This window comes from Camelus bactrianus, chromosome 8 (genome assembly GCF_048773025.1).
Source record: "Camelus bactrianus isolate YW-2024 breed Bactrian camel chromosome 8, ASM4877302v1, whole genome shotgun sequence".
Classification (NCBI taxonomy): domain Eukaryota; kingdom Metazoa; phylum Chordata; class Mammalia; order Artiodactyla; family Camelidae; genus Camelus; species Camelus bactrianus.
The window spans coordinates 44443570-44460782 of NC_133546.1; the positions used below are offsets into that span (position 1 = coordinate 44443570).

The 17213-nt window shown below is 36.4% G+C and overlaps 2 protein-coding genes across 4 annotated transcripts in view; one reads left to right on the top strand and one right to left on the bottom strand.

The window, feature by feature from the left end:
* FIG4 (FIG4 phosphoinositide 5-phosphatase) overlaps positions 1-6640 on the bottom strand; it is a 124841-nt gene extending 118201 nt beyond the window's left edge. The window contains exon 1 of one of the 2 annotated variants that reach the window (XM_010965410.3): positions 6355-6636. In XM_010965410.3, coding sequence (XP_010963712.1) covers positions 6355-6420 — 66 coding nt within the window. In that variant the 5' untranslated portion in view covers positions 6421-6636. Of the gene's footprint in view, positions 1-6354 lie in introns of both variants that reach the window. The other variant, XM_074368495.1, reaches the window with a different exon arrangement.
* Positions 6641-7387: 747 nt separating this feature from the next.
* The window catches only part of AK9 (adenylate kinase 9), a 102125-nt gene continuing 92299 nt past the window's right edge, over positions 7388-17213 (top strand). The window contains exons 1-6 of one of the 2 annotated variants that reach the window (XM_045524626.2): positions 7388-7488; positions 9350-9405; positions 12677-12809; positions 14085-14148; positions 15704-15756; positions 15858-15954. In XM_045524626.2, coding sequence (XP_045380582.2) covers positions 9377-9405; positions 12677-12809; positions 14085-14148; positions 15704-15756; positions 15858-15954 — 376 coding nt within the window. In that variant the 5' untranslated portion in view covers positions 7388-7488; positions 9350-9376. The remainder of the gene's footprint in view (positions 7489-9349; positions 9406-12676; positions 12810-14084; positions 14149-15703; positions 15757-15857; positions 15955-17213) is intronic. The other variant, XM_074368497.1, reaches the window with a different exon arrangement.

Here is a 17213-nt window from a genome sequence, read left to right on the forward strand (position 1 = left end):
TATAAAAATATAGAATAACAATGTCATACACCTGAAACTAATATAATACTGGAAATTAACTATACTTCAATCAATCAATAGATTAAAGAAAGAATACCAATCTTTACAACTACTTTCAGAAAATAGAAGGAACACTTCTCAGTTCATTTTATGAAGCCAGTTACCCTGATATCAAAATCAGACAAAGATGTTAAAGAAAATGATAGATCAATATGCTGATCATAACAGTAAAAATCCTTAACAAAGTATTAGCAAATAGAATCTAGCAATATATGAAAACAATAATACAGCATGACTAAGTATACCCCCAAAAAACTCAAGGGTTTTTTTTTTTAACATTTGAAAAAGAATTAATGTAATCCACATACTAAGCAATGAAAGGAAATGCCATATACATATGCTGAAAAACATTTAACAAGATTCAACATCTATTCATAATTTTTTTAAAAAATCCTCAGCAAACTAGGAATAGAAAGAAATCTTCCTCAATCTGATAAAGGACATGTACGAAAACCTACAGCTAACATCACACTTAATGGTGAAAGACTAAATACTTTTCCTCTAAGATCAGGAACAAAACAAGAAAATGTCTGCTCTCATCACTTCTATTCAACTTTGTACTAGAAGTCCAAGCCAGTGTCAAAAGACACAAAATAAATATGAACAGCGTCCAGACTGGGAGGAAAGAAGTACTCCTCTTTCTAAACAATGTGACCATTCATGTAGAAAATGCCAAGGAAATGACCAAAAAAGCTACTAGAACTAATAAGTGAGTGTCATGAGAAAAACACTATTTTGAGTTGGTGCCTAGGCATTTTACAGTATTATAACTCTGCTCACACCAAGAGTGTAGACATTTAAATAAACACCTGAGCTTAGGAGTCTTGCCATAAATTCCTGCTTTGCTTTTCCTGAGACACCTTTTAAAATAGCCACTTAGAGCTAAGCCCTCAAAAAGTTAATGACCTTCACCCCAACCACCTTAAACAAACTGGGTGCTTGCTACCTTGCTCTCTATCTCCTGCTTGCTCATGACCTGGGTTGAAGGACTGCCCTTCCCCTGGTTCACTGTGGTCCCCCCACTTCTGAGATCTATAAGTAATAAATCTTTTGACTTCACTTCCTTTGTGTGGGTGTATTGACACTGCACCTTCAACCAAAACAACTCCATGGGTTTCAGTTCCCCAGAGTGAGAGCTCAGATGCTGAGGGAGCTACCTATCAACCTTGTGGGTGGCTTGTACCCCCTCACTCAGCAAGTTATAATCTGCATATTATTGAATCAACACACCAGCTCCAGCTTCTCAACACAGTGAGTTTAGTATGGTTTCAGGATATAAGGTCAATATATAAAAATCAACTCAATCTCTATATACTAGCAATAATCAATTCTTAAATCAAATTTAAAATTCCACTTGCAATAGTATCAAAACTCATAAAATACTCAGGAATAGATTTTTTTAAAAGACATAAAATTTCTACACTGAAGACTACAACATATTGCTAAGAAAAAGTAATAAATGGAGAAATATACCATGGATTGAAAGATTCAGTTCTCTCCAAATTGATCTATAGATTCAGTGAAATCCAAATTACAATCCCAACGTGTTTATTAGAAATTGATAGGTTGATTGTAAAATTCATATGGAAATGCATAGGATCTAGAATAGCCAAAACAACTTTGGAAAAAAATCATGTTGGAAAACTTACACTTTCTGATTTCAACACATTATAAAACTATAATAATCAAGACAAGGTGGAAATGCCATAAAGAAAAACAAATGGATCAGGGGAACAAAACAGAGTTTAGGAAATCAACTCACATCAATTCAGCTAATTTTTCACAAGAGTGTCAAAGAAATACAATTTAAAAAATATTTTTAACAAATGAGGCCAGACAATAGATGAATGGGGAAAAGTGAACCCCAGTCCCTATGGCTGCCAGCCTTCAAGAACCTTCATAACTCTTGTCTCCTGGTATTCATGCCCTCGTAGATAGAGTCCCCTACCACGGAACAGGGCTGGCCTGCATGAATAGAATATTGCAGAAATGATGAGTGTGACTTCTGAGGCTAGGTTACAAACAACATTGCAGCTTTGTCCTTGTTTCCCTTGGATCACTCTTTTTGGGCAAATTAGGTTATCATGTCATTAGGACACGCAAGGAATCATAAGAAAATGTCCATTAGGTGAGGAACTGAAGCCTCTTGTCACCAACCAGCTCAACTTAGCAAGCAAGCGAGTGAGTCATATTGAAAGTAAGTCCTCCAACCCAGTCTAGCCTTCAGAGGACTGTAGCCCAATTGACATCTGCAACTTCATGAGATCCTGAGCCAGAACCACTCAGCTAAGTCACTTCCATATTCCCAACCACTGAAACTGTGTGAAGTACAAAATGTTCATTGTTGTTTAAAGACATTAAGTTTGGGGAAATTTATTACACCACAATAGATAAGTAATCCCTGCATCACACCATACACAAAATTAATTTAATATGAAACATATCCCTAAATGTAAAAGTTAAAAGCATAAATCCTTTAGAGGAAACATAGGAAAATATCTTTGTGCTCAGGGAATAGGTAAAGATTTCTTAGGACACGGAAAGTAACAACCATGAAAGAAAAAGTTAATAAATTATACTTCATTGACATGAAAAACTTCTGTTATTCAAAAGATGGTTAAGACTATATACATATAGTTGCACACTTTAAATATCTCATAATTTTGTCAATTATTACTCAATAAAACTGAAACAAGATCATTAATAAAATGTATAGGCAAACCATTAACTGAAAGAAAATATTCACAAAACATATCACAAAGGACCTGATTCCAGAATATATAAAGAACTCCTACAAATCAATAATAAAAGGCAAGCAACTCAATTTTTTAAAGTGGGCAAAAGACTTGAACAGATGCTTCACAAAAGAAAACATAAAAAATGGTCAATAAATATATGAAACGATGCTCAACATCATTAGCCATTAGGGAAATGCCAATTAAAACCATAATGAGATGCCAGTATGCACTCATCAGATTAAGTAAAAAAGACTAACAACACTAAATGCTGGCAATGACATGAAGCAATAGAGATTTTCATACGTTACTGATGGGAGTGTAAAATGGTACAACCACCTAACATCAACCCTATGACTTGCAATTTCATTCACAGGTATTTAACCAAGAGAAACGAAAACATATGTGCATAAATATAATTGTTCAAGAATGTTTACAGCTGGCTTATTAAAACAGCCTAAATGTCGAAACAGTCTAAATCAACAGGGAAAATGGATAAATTAATTGTGGAATATGTATACAATAGACCACTACTCAATAATAAGAAGGGACAAACTACTGATAAAAACAATGTGGATGGATCTCAAAGACATTATGCTGAGCAAAAGACGCTAGACTCAAGAGAGTATGCACAATTCCATTCATATGAAAGTCTTGAACAGGCACATCTAATCTAAGGCAAAATACACAGAATATTAGTTGCCAGAAAGGAAAAGGGAGCAGCTGACTGGACAGAGACACAAGGTACTTTCTGGGGCAACACAGAGGGGTGGTTAACACCTGTGTATACTTTTCTCCAAAATTCTATAGCTTAGATTTGTGCATTTCAATGTATGTAAATTTGAAAGAAAAAGAACCATATAAAATAATAATTGGTGGGTGGGAAGTGGAACAAGTTATAGATAATAAAAGATGACAGAATGCTGGTAATTTTGGAGCTGGGTGATGGATAGATGGGAGTTTATTATACTATTTTACTTTATATTTGCTTGAAATTTCCATAATAAGGCTAAAAACAAAAAACCAAAGACACAAACCTCAATCCCAATGTTTTAAATTATCTGATTCATCTGAAATACAATTTTTCTGTCATTATTCCTATAAAAGTTTCTAGTCATTTACTCTCAATTTCTACATGCAATTTATTGCCATCCAGTTACAAACTATCTATGCCTGGCACCAGTCACCAGGCCAAAGGACACCTGTCTTTACCTCATTTTTTTGTTCACCAAAGAATAAGAGCAGTAGCAACAACATTTGCCTCTTAGAAGTTTTGTGAGGGTTATATAATAAAATGTGCAGTGTGCTTTGACCAGTGCCTAACATAGAACTCTTCCAAAAGCATTAGCTATTATTCTCATTAATACAACCTGCTACCTTTTTTTTTTTAATTTCTAGGATCTAGTTAGTTGCCAGTAATTTTACACCTTTTCCCGATATATTTATGTCCCTTAAACTTTGAGCTTATTACTCAAAACAAATCTTTCTGCTTATATCTTTAAGTCAAAAATGTAAAAAAGAAGAATCACATATTTCACTGATGAGGAAACAGGTTCAGAGATTAAGTGCAGCCAACATTACTCAGGGTGGTTGCCTTGGCCCAAACATTCCCTGAAATAAGAGAGATGCTTCCATAGATAAGTCATTATTGCCAGATCCCTTCCTGGTCACAAGGATTTGTCCACCCAGGGGCAGGCTTCCAATCACAGCTGAGTCAGTCAGATTCCTCCTCCCAGCACCTATACTCAGTCCTTGGCAGAACCCTGAGAGGGTCCTCAAACCCCATTGTTTGTTCCTTCCTGCCCTTCCAGAGGCTGGGAAGTTAGGCTCCTCCAATGATTCTATGCAACGGCTCCTTCAGCATCCTTCTAATAAACTCACTTTTTACCTCTAAGCTGGCCACAGTTAGTTCTCCCTACTTAAATGACTGAGAGGGGTTACAACCAGTTCTAGAACACACATCTTTTTGTGTTAGACTCTCTCAACCAGCATCCATTGTGAGTCTACTGTTTGCAAGGCACTGTACCAGATTTGTGCTGTGAGGATCAACAAAGTTTCAGCAGAAGGGGTGAGACATCACAAGGAGAGAGAACAGTAGAGAAACACAAGGTAGATATAGGGAACTGAAAGCAACACAATTTTACTGCAGAATAAGGCACATAAAGGCACACAGTTAATCCTCAATAAATGGTTGCTAAATTAATATTAGATATAAGACCAGACAGACAAGCTGAAGACAAATCATATATGGCTTTGAATGCCAAACTGAGGGATGCAGAGTTTACTCTCCTCAGAACGGGACCCACTAAAGGTTTCTGAGCAGAAGAGCCCTATAATATGAATTATGCTTTAGAAAGAACACTACCATCTCAGCCAGTCATCATGAATGCTTGGCTTAATAAAGGGATAAAATTTCTGTGCTTTAAGTATAGTATGTATGTTTCTAACTAGGGACATTTATCAGCACTTGTACAAAAAGCAGAAGGTTTTGTTTCAGTGTCAAAATGATACTCCTATATGGCTCTCCTCAGAGGACAACTGAAGATATTTCCAAATACAGTATATTAGATAACATCATCTTCTGATTTGGATCTAATCAAATGAAGCTGTCGGCAAAATTAACTAAGCATCAGCAATGTTTCTATGCTACCGATAACTGAGAAACTGTTAAACATTCTTGTACTCCTCTATGTAGTAGAGACAACCCAAGTTCCACCGAATATGCCTTATAAGACACTCTATAGCATAAGGAAGAGTATTAGGCAGATTTCCAGAACGTGCAGTTTTGTTTTCATTAAGTATAAATTTAAACACAGACCCTAACATCACTGTTACCTCAATTTAAAAACGCTAGACTTTATTTTCCAGCCACACAAATAACAAAGTCCATACTTCTACAAACACCATTCCCAAAATTTTAGGGAACTACTAACCTAAACATAAAAACGGATCTGCTTATTCTACTAGTAGTTATTTACATGGCTATTTAAAGTAATAAAACAAAACAAAATAAAATCCGTTGGGAAAAAGTCAAATGAAAGGCAAAATAATGCTATCTAAAAAAATCAACTGTCTTTATAAACAAAACAAGTTTTTCTTTCCTTTCAAATAAAGAGAACCAAAAATGTCTGCAATAAAAACGCACGTAATCAACATCAATCACAGTGATGCTATGCCATGGAACAGGAAAAGACAAGTTACCGATTCGTAAGTCAAAAATATTTTCCATATCTCTCTCCGGCTCTACTGTAACTAGTGAACTGTGGAACTCAGACTTTCTGAAAGTTGGAAAGAATTCAGTAACTTGTACAAAACCTCGTGAACAATTTGAGATACCACAAGCACCTGTTGCCAGTGTTTTTCAACGGCGGCTTTTAATTGGAAATGTATGCGCGCAAAAGCAGAAGTGCCCTGGGTGCGATAATGAGGCGAAGCCCCTCTGGAACATTCCCCATAGCTGGGATTAGGGAACGGGGGGGGGGGGGGGGGGGGCGGTGCTGCCCTACACCTACTCGGCCGCCATCCTCCCGCCCGCACCCCCACTGCGCTGGGTACTTACAGCTCTGGTCTCGTACAGGACCAGCTTCTGGACCGAGCTGATAATGGGGGCTGCGGCCGTGGGCATGGCCCGAGCAAACGGGGGCCCTCACGACAGGGCACGAGGTCGCGGTCCAGGTTAAGACAGCCTCTGGACTGCCCCGGTAGTCCTGGAGAGGAGACGCTTCAGACCCTGGATACAGGCTCAGCTGGGAAAAACACCAAGTCGGCACTAAATATATAGACGACCAGCTACTACAATTCAGGTGTTTCCGGATCCCTACGCCGCACCTCTAGGCAAGCCCCGCCCCAGGCACGGAGAGGGCGGGGCTGGAGGATGTACCATAGAGAGGGCGTATAGAGGTTCCCAGAGCCTGCGTGCTGCAGAGGGAGGAAGCAAAGGGCGCCATCTTTGGTGCGGGCGGGAAAAAAGTGGGCGGAGAAAATGGTTGCAGCCAGTTTAGTTGAATCTGTTTATCTGCTCATTTTTGGAAAAGTGGACAATTTGGAACTGGATTGCTTCTTCTGAGGGGGTTCCCCGAGTTGCATATAGATCTGTCCCCAAGTTGGTCTATTTTTTCCCTGCCTACTTCTGCCCTTATTTTCCTGGAAACCTACAGTATGACGGTCCTTCACTGAGTGTGGTGTTTTTAGGCTTAGAAGAGCCAACAAAGTCCATATTGTCCGGAGGGTGTGTGGTTGAAGTAATTTTTTTAATCACCTAAATCTGTAAATTTCCAACTTTGCCACATATTTGTGCATGAGGCGAATCATCTGCAAATTTTTTAAATGCGCTGTTGAGTATAGCGTAGTGCAGTACAGTGCAGCACTGGCTTTGGAGTTCTGCATTAAAGTAAGGTTTTTTCCATTTGATATGCGCGAACATAAATAGTGCATGTACCCTCTCTGATCATCACCTTCCATATTTGTGAAAAAGGGTGTATATGAATATAAATACAAAATTAGGTACAAAAGCGAATAGTCAAAATAAGAAAATAAATCAATATATTACAGCCCCACCTCCCGAGGCTCCGCCCCTCAAGGGGCTGCGCTCTGCACGGCACTGGGTTCCCTTGGCAACCGCTCAACAGATCCGTGAGAACAGAGAAGCGGCTACAGCCCGCTGGTGGGGTCGGCCGGGGTCCGCAGAGGCCGGGTAAGTAGGGGTCGAAGTCCACCGCTCGGATGTATTTCGGTATCCAATGAATGGAATGCCACCTCCTGCGAGGACTCCAGACCCGTTCCTTTACTTGCAAACCTAAACTTCAGGATCTCAGTAAATACTGCCTTTAAACACACTTCCCCTTTTAACGAGCAACGTCTTCATTCCATAAATATCTACTGAGCACCTACTATGATAATGTAAGATGTACTCCAGCGGCAGCTAACCTAGCCTAGACAGAAGTGCTAGGTTTCCCAGGAGATGGGCCCCCTGTTAACCGCAGAACCCACTGCTAGGTTTTTCAACTGCTAAAAGTGTAAGGAAGCTTTAAAAGTTTGTATTGAATTTTAGTATAAACACACAACATAATGTGACGTTAGAGATTATATTGTAAATGCAAAATTGAGAAATTACAATTTTTTAAATAAATTATTTATTATATTAAGTTTTCTTTCATAGTTTGGTACTCTTTTTATTAAGAACTAGAAGGATGACCGTGTCAGTTCTGGCATTTTGCACTGACTTGGATCTTTTAACTGGGAAAAATATTTAGTTCTGTTCCATTTCATAATGGAAACCAACTCTTCTAAATATGAGTTAAATATTTGCACAAGTTTCTATTTAGGATAACTCACAATATCTGTAGAATTCTAGTTTTGCAATATTTAGTTTTCAATTATTATATTATACTATAATTGAGCACTTCCATTCAAACCTGGTCTTAGTTTTTTTCACCCAGAAGCAGATCCTGAGACAAAACTTGAGGACAAATAGTTTTCATGGGCAATAATCTAGCAAACAACAGGAAGAAAGAGAGGGAAGCTAATAAAGGGAATATTATCAACAAAATTTCTCTGCAGGTTGAATTCACTGGAGAATGTTTGGATGTATGTCTGTTATTCCCCCTTAAGGGGGAGCTAGGATATTTATTCACCAACTCCCGGCAGTTATTAATTGAAACATGCTATATGACAGATTAATTCCCTGAAACTTCCAGTCTGCTCAGTGCTCAGGCATAATAAGTTCTGGCAGCTGGAAAGAGCCCTTAGACAATCACACATGCCAGTAGTTGGAAGTTGGGCTGGCCATCCATGGAAAAGGTACATGGCAAGTGGATGGGGCAGGGCACTAATAAAACCTGCTACGTTTTAATCTTTGCACCACTCATATCCACTCCTCCCCCACATTAAGTTCACATCATCCCATCACTGGTTCTTCAAGGTGGTGTCTGGTCCCAGTTTCTAAAAGAAAAGGACTCACAAAACGACATACATCTCCCTGTCCCCAATTACGTGGCAGCAACTGTACCTCCACCTGCCAGTGCAATAACTCCTTACACAAGGGTGTGACGCATTAGGGGTCACCGTAGATTATGTTTGTTACACCACTCTCATATGCTTCTTCCCCAGAACTCTTTCTCTTATCATCCAGTTCATTGTTTAATTGGAGTTGTCAGGTGTGAGTCCCTCAGAAATTAAAACCTTTTCTGTTTTAAAAGAGATCTTAGATTTACAGCTCTTAAAAACCACTGTCACTTAAATTTCCAAGAATGATTAAAATTCTTTTCTTTTAAAATTTGAATTGCCCATGCTTTGACCTTTGAGGAGGGTTTCTTAGAAATAGGTCCTACATTTAAAGTTTTTTCTCTAAAAAAACTTCCAGGCCCTGGACCAAGCCATTCAGCATTGTTCTCCAAACTGACGACCTAGGAAAACTGCTTAAACTCAGTCCACCGGGAGGGTTTCCCGTAATCACCATCTCTCAAGGCTACTCCTGAGTGGGACTAAGTCTGAAAGCATTCCATTTACAGCTTGCATCAATGTATCGTGATTTATCCATGATTTTTTTTTATTAGCTGTTCCTAAGGAATTCCACATGAGGTATGAGCCAAGAGACATTGGTGAGCAAGAGGTAGGTGATATGGGGGGTTTAGGCTGCTTGTTTATGAAACTTATTTGGCCTGATCCCAGTTCATTCCTTAATGTCTTAATGAAAGGCGTATCCTCTGGCCATCCCAGAGAGCAGGCTTGGCTGATGCTCTCTGGCCTCATGTAATAAATCCATTTCACATGGCACCTTTGTTGAGCCTTTAACACTTTCTCTGGGCTATGCCAAGGCAGTTCTGGCATTTCCACCTCATTTACTGTCTGTTGTCTTTTCCCCCAAGCTTCAAGGAATCTTACCAGCCTTGAATTAGGACTTGCTCCAGGTGTCCTAGCCAGGATGATAAACCATGAGTCATGGGAGAGGGTACACATGTCAATAAACTCTGCTCTAGTCTACATTCCCCCACCTGACACCCTCAAGATCTTTGCCAGGTGTGTTCTCCTGGTTCTTGTCAGTGCATCATACCCAGGCCCCGGAGCCCTTCAGGTGCATGATACTTTTCTTCCTGTACTAGTGCCTCCCCAGGTGGGCTGCCCTGACACTTGACCCCAGTTATTGCTCTCGGAGCTATGAGAGAACATAAAGGCAGATCTTGTAGAGGGCAAATACTGTCTGCTGAGGCATCTGCCTCAGGTTTGGCAAGGAGAAGCTGCTACCTTCCAGAAATAAGAAGGCTACTTCTGTTAATGCAGAGCATTCGGGTGTAATCTTGGGGTTCTCAGACATCCACCTAGATATCCCCATCCCAGGCCTTAGGGCCCTGGTTTTAGTGTATTTCATGGAGACTCAATAAATGCACCATCTCTCTAAAAGGTTTAGATGCCTTTTCCCCTTTATACTACATCTTACAGCATTACTTATTTTGTTGGTATTTTTAAAAACCTTGAAATTTCAGCCCTTTGGTTCATGAAGTTTTCATCTCAAATCTTTTCAATATACTAATAAGTAATATTTTTTACTATATTTTGTTTCATAATGTCATATTAAAACAATATTGGTATATTAAGCCCATTTGAATATTCTTAACTTCCACAGAGAAACATAATCATATCACTTTTATGTGGAAGTATATAGCCCCCTCTAGTCCATTTTTTATAGTTCTGTGAACAATATTCCAGACCACTGGGACATAGTTTTGTTCCATTTTTCAAGTCTGCTCATTAAAGTCTATTCCTTAAGATTTTGTAATTTTTCTATAAAAGGCTTGTATATCTTTTTTTATATTTAATTCTGGTTACTTTATATTTTTGCTGCTAAGTCATATTTGTTTTGGTTACATTTTATAGCTATTTTTGATGTATAAAAATACAACTGAATTTTGTATAATGATTTTTAATTCAGCAAATTGGATTATCTCATTAATTCTTAAAATTTATCTGTGATATATTTGGGTTTTCTATATAGACAATCATATCAACTGGAAATAATTATAGTTTTCTGTCTTTCGTCTTAAAAAGATCCATTTTAAATACTTAATCATTAAATATAATGATTGTCTTTTGTTCATACCTTTGCCAATAAAAGAAGGTCCCTTCTATTCCTAATTGCTAAGAGGTTTATCTTTTATTGATCATTAAAGGGTGTTAAATTGTCTCATACTTTTTCTGTATCTATTAAGATGATCATATAGTTTTTCTCCTTAAATTTATTTTAATACAACAAATTAATTTTCTCATATTAAACCATGCTTGAGTTCTTGGGGAAAATCCAGCTTTGTCATGATGTTTTTAACTTTATATATTGCTGGATTCAACTTGCTGATATTTTGATTAGGGTTTTTAAAAATCTTGTTCATGAATGAAACTGGCATATAATTTTGCTTTTTCACACTAATCTCTGGTTTAGGTATGGAGGTTATATGAGTCCCATAAACTGATGTAAGAAATCTCCACTTTATCTTTTCTTTGAAAGAGTGTCTATAAGATGATAAGACTTGGAGCACTTCAATAAAACCCCCTGGTTTCCTTTGGGAAAATTTTTAGTTACTGATTCAGTTTCTTTAAGGGTTATAGAACCACTCAGGTTTCCTTTTTTCCCTAAGAAGCTGATTTTTCTAGTAATTTGTCAATTTTGCTTAAGTTTTCAAATTTACTTGGATAACTTTGTTCATGATATCTTCTCATTATCTATATTTCTGCAGCATTATTACCTCTTTGGTCCTTCCTCGTTTCTATGTCTAATATTGTTTGATCAAGTAGATAATAAGTCAGTAAGCATTATGGAAGATTTAACCAATAAAATTCGCAAACTTGATGTAAACAGCATTTAAAGAACATTACATCAAATAAATGTAAATTGCGTATCTTCATCAAGGATACAGGGAATTTTTTTTTTTTAAATTACGATGTGCTAGGCAGTAAGGCGAGACTCAACAAATTTCAGAGTATTAATATAATACGGAAACCATTCTCTGATTATAATTAAAGTTAGATAACAACAACAAAGAGATAGGAAAATCTTGGCTTTGAGATGTAAGAAAACATACTTGTAAAAAACTAATGTCTAATATTGTTTAATTGTGTCTTCTATCTTCTGTTCTTGATCAATCTTGACAGAAGTTTTCTATTTACAAGTCTTTTCAAAATACCACTATTTAGCTTTGTTGACCTTCTTTCTATAATGTTTGTTTTCTATTGTATTAATTTTTAAAATGTATTTTTCCATTTTTCCTGTTTTTCTACCCTCTTAACTTGTGTGCTTCTCTCATTACTTTTCAGACTTTCTTTGGTTCTAGTGTAAATGTTTAAAGTTTCTAAATACTATTTTGGCTACATCTTATAAGTTTTGCTGTATATTATGTTCATTATTTTTCAGTCCTACATATTTTCTAATTTTCATTAGCATTTCTTTCAGAGCCATTAGTAGGCCCTACACACATACACATAGACAAATGTATATGTGTATATATGTATAACTTTTTTTAAGTGTTTGCTATTGGCTTTTTGTTTGGTTGTATGTACACTAACTTGATCTTTAAGGGAATACACGCATCAAAACATACATGTGTATGTATACATATATATTTTTTTCCCTTAATTTAGTCTTTCAAAAACCCTTTATTTTAACTATCTTTTATGTAGCATATAGCTGGCTTTTGCTTTTTGTCTCAAACTATGAACTTACTACTGTTTTAATAGATCAGTTTAACTTATTTGCCATTATTGGCAAAATCCATGTGTATAGTGGGGTAGAATGGCTTCTGGGCTAAGCAAATCCGCAGGATATTCTATTTCTCCCTAACCTGCATGCCTGTTCCTCCTAAATTAGGTACTTTAACAATCTTACTCTTTCTTAGTGTAGTATTTTGTATTATGACTTCTCAAGAGAAGACAGAAGAGCATCCTTTTGTGGATATATTTAATGAAGATGAAGCTGAAAAAAACTTCATGTTGTCTAAACCTGTTTGCTTTGTTGTATTTGGGAAACCAGTAAGTTATCTCTTCTAACTTATTTAATTTTTTCAATTTTTAAAGTCATAATCTTCTGTTACCGTACAAGAATGAGAACCACCTAGGGTGCTAATTTTTTTGAGTGTTTGTTAGACTTTCATTGTATGACTTAAAATCTGATATACTATTGGTTGTAAGTTATAACTTTCTGTCCTCTTGTACACTGTAAGTGAAAAGGAATCTAGATTGTATTTATCTTTGTTTTTATATTATGAATAAATCAACTCATCAAAGCACTGCACCATGAAACTGTTAGTGGTATGTGATCCAAGGCTATTTCACATTCAATTTGCATATAAAACGTTCTGTGAAATTTGTTGTGAGGCTCTCTGGATGTGTGAAGGTGGGGCACTATAGAGACAAATGTAAGATTCTCCATTAATAACAGAAGCTACTGAGAGGCGATGGGCTTCATCTTTATTCATAGTGTATTAGTAGACCTATTTATTATCTTTCTACAAAACAGGAAGAAGCCAAGAGTGGCTGTTGTAAGATAGCTTGCCTTCCTAGGCAGTTCTAGTAAGGACCTCTAGATAAGAGCTTTTTTCAGCCACTAAGCTAGTTGGTAGCTACCCTTAGAGGGCCTGAGCTGGTTAATTTAAAAGCCTCTTCAGAACAGCAGAGACTAGGGGCTGGATCCTATCCTTGACTTGATTTTACAGGGACCCTGGGACAGGAACCAAGAAATGGTTCCAATAACTTTCACTAGGTTTCTAAAAACATAATAAGAGTTTTAAAAGTCAACAGTGAAAGCAATCAGATGCAAATATTACTTCATTAAAGTGAACTTTTATCTTTAAAATATGATCCTTCTGTAAGATGTCAATTAAGAAGGAATTTTTTGCCCTTGAAAGTTACTAAATGGAAATCTGTCAAAACGTTCATGATTATAAACTTTAGGAAGGAAATAAAATGATGAATCTCCATAGAATCACAATGACTTGTATTCAAAATTACAAAATTTAACAATCAAAACAGTGCAATACCTAGAATACCATTATGGTACAGCTTTCTAGTTTCAGGACTATTTTCTTAATTAAAAAATATTTAAATCACTTCATAAAATGTGGCAAATGTGACAGAGAAAAATGAAGCTGTAAATACTAGGGTCTTCTCTTTATTATGTGGGAAAAATTCAACTTGATAATATTTATGTAATTGTAGTAACCATCAGTAGAGTCCTTAAAAATGAGAATATGTTTTATTGGCAAATAGCTATTCTATTGGATTTTAAATAACATCTTTCTTTTTAAGGGGGTTGGGAAGACAACATTAGCCCAACAGATATCACAGACATGGAGATGTATTCGTGTAGAAGGTAAATTTTATCCTTTTTCCCCAATATTTTATTATGAAAACTTTCAAATATGCATTAAAATGTAAAGGATTATACAGTGAACATTCATATACCCATCTACTCACCACCTAGATTCTATGATTAACATTTGCTGTATTTTCTTTATCACACAACACTATGAACCCAGTGAATACTACCTTTGTGATAGCATCAGACATGTTTTGCCCTTTTGTTAGTCCTAGTTTTGTTCATAGAATTTAGGAGGTTTATGAAATGTCTTTGACTGTATTCTACTGCCTCTAATTCTCTAATTCCACAGTTTAGAGCTATTGGGGATATGTATGTTTGGGGTGTTCCCCCTATGAAAGATAAGAAGAGATGGAACTCTCACAGTTTGGGAGAAATCTTGGCAGGATTTTCCAGGACTTAGTTATTTTCAGTGATAAATTTTATTTTTTATTGTTTATGATTTGCTTTGCATTCTTTGCAATATATAAGATGAGGATTGATATCTTTGTATATAAATATTCACTTACTCAGTAATGCTATTTATGCCTTAATAGAAAAATAAGCAAGAGAATGAATCTGTAATTCATAAAAGTAGAAATAAAAATGGACAAATGTAAGAAAAAGTTTAACTTCATTGTTATTCAAGGAAATGCTGATTAAAATAATGCTGATGCATATTTGCCTACTAAATTGGCACTGAGTCTTTAAAGTTTCTACCATCATTGTTGGCAAGGATGTTATCAAATGAGCATTCCACATGCTGTTAGTGAAACTGTGACCTGATACAATTTTGGGAATAATAATTCGGTAACATATAACACACACATATACAAAACTTTACAATTTCCCTCTTTCTTTATTAAAATAAAATTCACTTATAGGAAAGCTTAAAAAAATACCAAACAGTCCATAGATTATTAGCAGCTAGGGACATAATCAGCTCCTGGGTCCTCCCCTTGACCTTCGCCCTGTCATTTCTATCCCAGGATATCTTCCATCATGCGAAGAAATATTTCCTCTTAAAAAGGAGACAAATTATTGGAATTTCAGCCTCAGGGCCCCTGTTTCCTAATCAGCGCTTATCTATTTTTAACATTTCTTGATGCGTATTTTCCTTTTATACAACCAGTATGCAAAATTATGTGCAAAATATGGGCTCTGGAAATAACTGTATGGTTATGAAGTATCTGGACTAGTAATACTAGGGTATACGTTTATGCTATACTTTACAATTTCCAAATCACTGTCATATACAACTTCGTTTCTTCCTCATACTCCCTTGCATACTACATAGGGCACAAGCATGCAAGGTGCAAAGGTGTTTAGGAAGTTAGCTTCCCCAAGATCTTTTAGCTAGTGAGTGAAGGCAAGTTCTCTGTGGAATACATTCTGCTACCTTGTACTTTGGTTGGGCTTAAATGACATAATGTGAATAAATGTGCTTTGTAAGTTCTAAAGTGATAAACAAATGTTAATCTTTGTTACCTGTTATAGAACACACAAATGTGTTTCTCAATTTGGCAATTCTAGTACCAGTTTGTGCTAATATTTTGAATTCATATTGTAGCTTTACCAATTTTGGAAGAACACATTGCCAGTGAAACTGAATCAGGAGTTATGGTAATTAAATCTTAAGTTTCAAAATTGTTATGATTTCTTTAAAAAGCTCAGTATCACAGACCCATTATACAGTCATGTACAATATCTCTGCTTGTTCTTAGTTGCAGTCAATGTTGATCAGAGGCCAAAGCATTCCAGATGAACTTGTCACAAAGCTGATATTGGAGAAGCTCAATTCCCCAGAAGTCTCTCACTTTGGTATGTTTATTTTTATACATCAATGGCTATCAAAGCAGCCTCAAAACTCATGGTTTATCTGAGACACAAATAATTCCTGGAGTTGCTCTTTTTTTTTTTTTTTTTTTTTTCTTTTTGCCCTGGCACAGGAATCCCAGAGGACTTCTGAATTCAGTTGATTAGCTCAGATGGCTTTATTTGCTTGTTAACTTGTTTTTTTATCCTTCAGAACCTAGATTTGTTTAAAAAAATTAAGTTTATATGATTCAATCTTCTTTTAATAATGTGTTGTCCAGCTGAAGCATCAAAAATCTGCTGTGGTCCTACATTCAATGCTGACAGCCTCTGCTGCCTGCTTTTCCATTCACCTTGAGTTTCATTACTAAGTCCTGTCAATGGTTACGTTGCTCTGCACTAATTCACACTTATAAGGCAGGAATGGGAACTAGAATAGCACCAGTTTATCCTCTGGCTCCAGATATTGGTTGGTTTCACCTGTTCATCCAGTCTGCCCTCTGACTCTGGACCCAAGAAATCTCCCTGCCCTCGAACGGATGCTGAGCAGGGGTTTGGACCTAATTTCTCAAGACAAAGACTCCTGAAGCTCAGAATGACTAAAAAGAAAAGAGCAAGCACTATGGCATTTGCAAAAGAGGGAAGAAGAATAAAGATGTGTTTGGGAGAAAATCACCCACTTGAAATAGATTTACTGAATGAGAGAAGAAAAATTTAGAGGTCTGCTTTATATTCTCAGTAAGTTAAGAGGGGACATTGTGATCATTAGGATACAGGGATACAAATAAAGTGCAGTACAGTGAAAATCAAAAATGGAAGTTGCAAAAACACACTTGTTACTGCAATCTATATCTATATCATCTATATCTATAGGTAGACCTATATATAATATACAGAATGAACTATATATTTATTAATCCATGTATATATCCACATATCATCTCCTTTATTTCTTACATATGTACACTCTCATCTACCTCTCTATGCATTTATCTATTGACTGAGCATAATAAAGAGAATGAACTTGGGAAAAACCCCCAGAATGTGGGGAGTAAAATGAATAAAAAGGTAAAAAGGACAATCACAAAATTCCAACATAGGTCACTAAATGACCTCAAAAAGTACAGTGATTGAAACTGAAGCAAGTATAAAGGTAGGCAAGCAAATATCTTTTTGTTTATTCTTTACCTCACCTTACTCTTGAAAAAACTGAGTGATTTACATGGCCACAAAAAGATGGCATAAATTATAAGTATTGGTAAAAA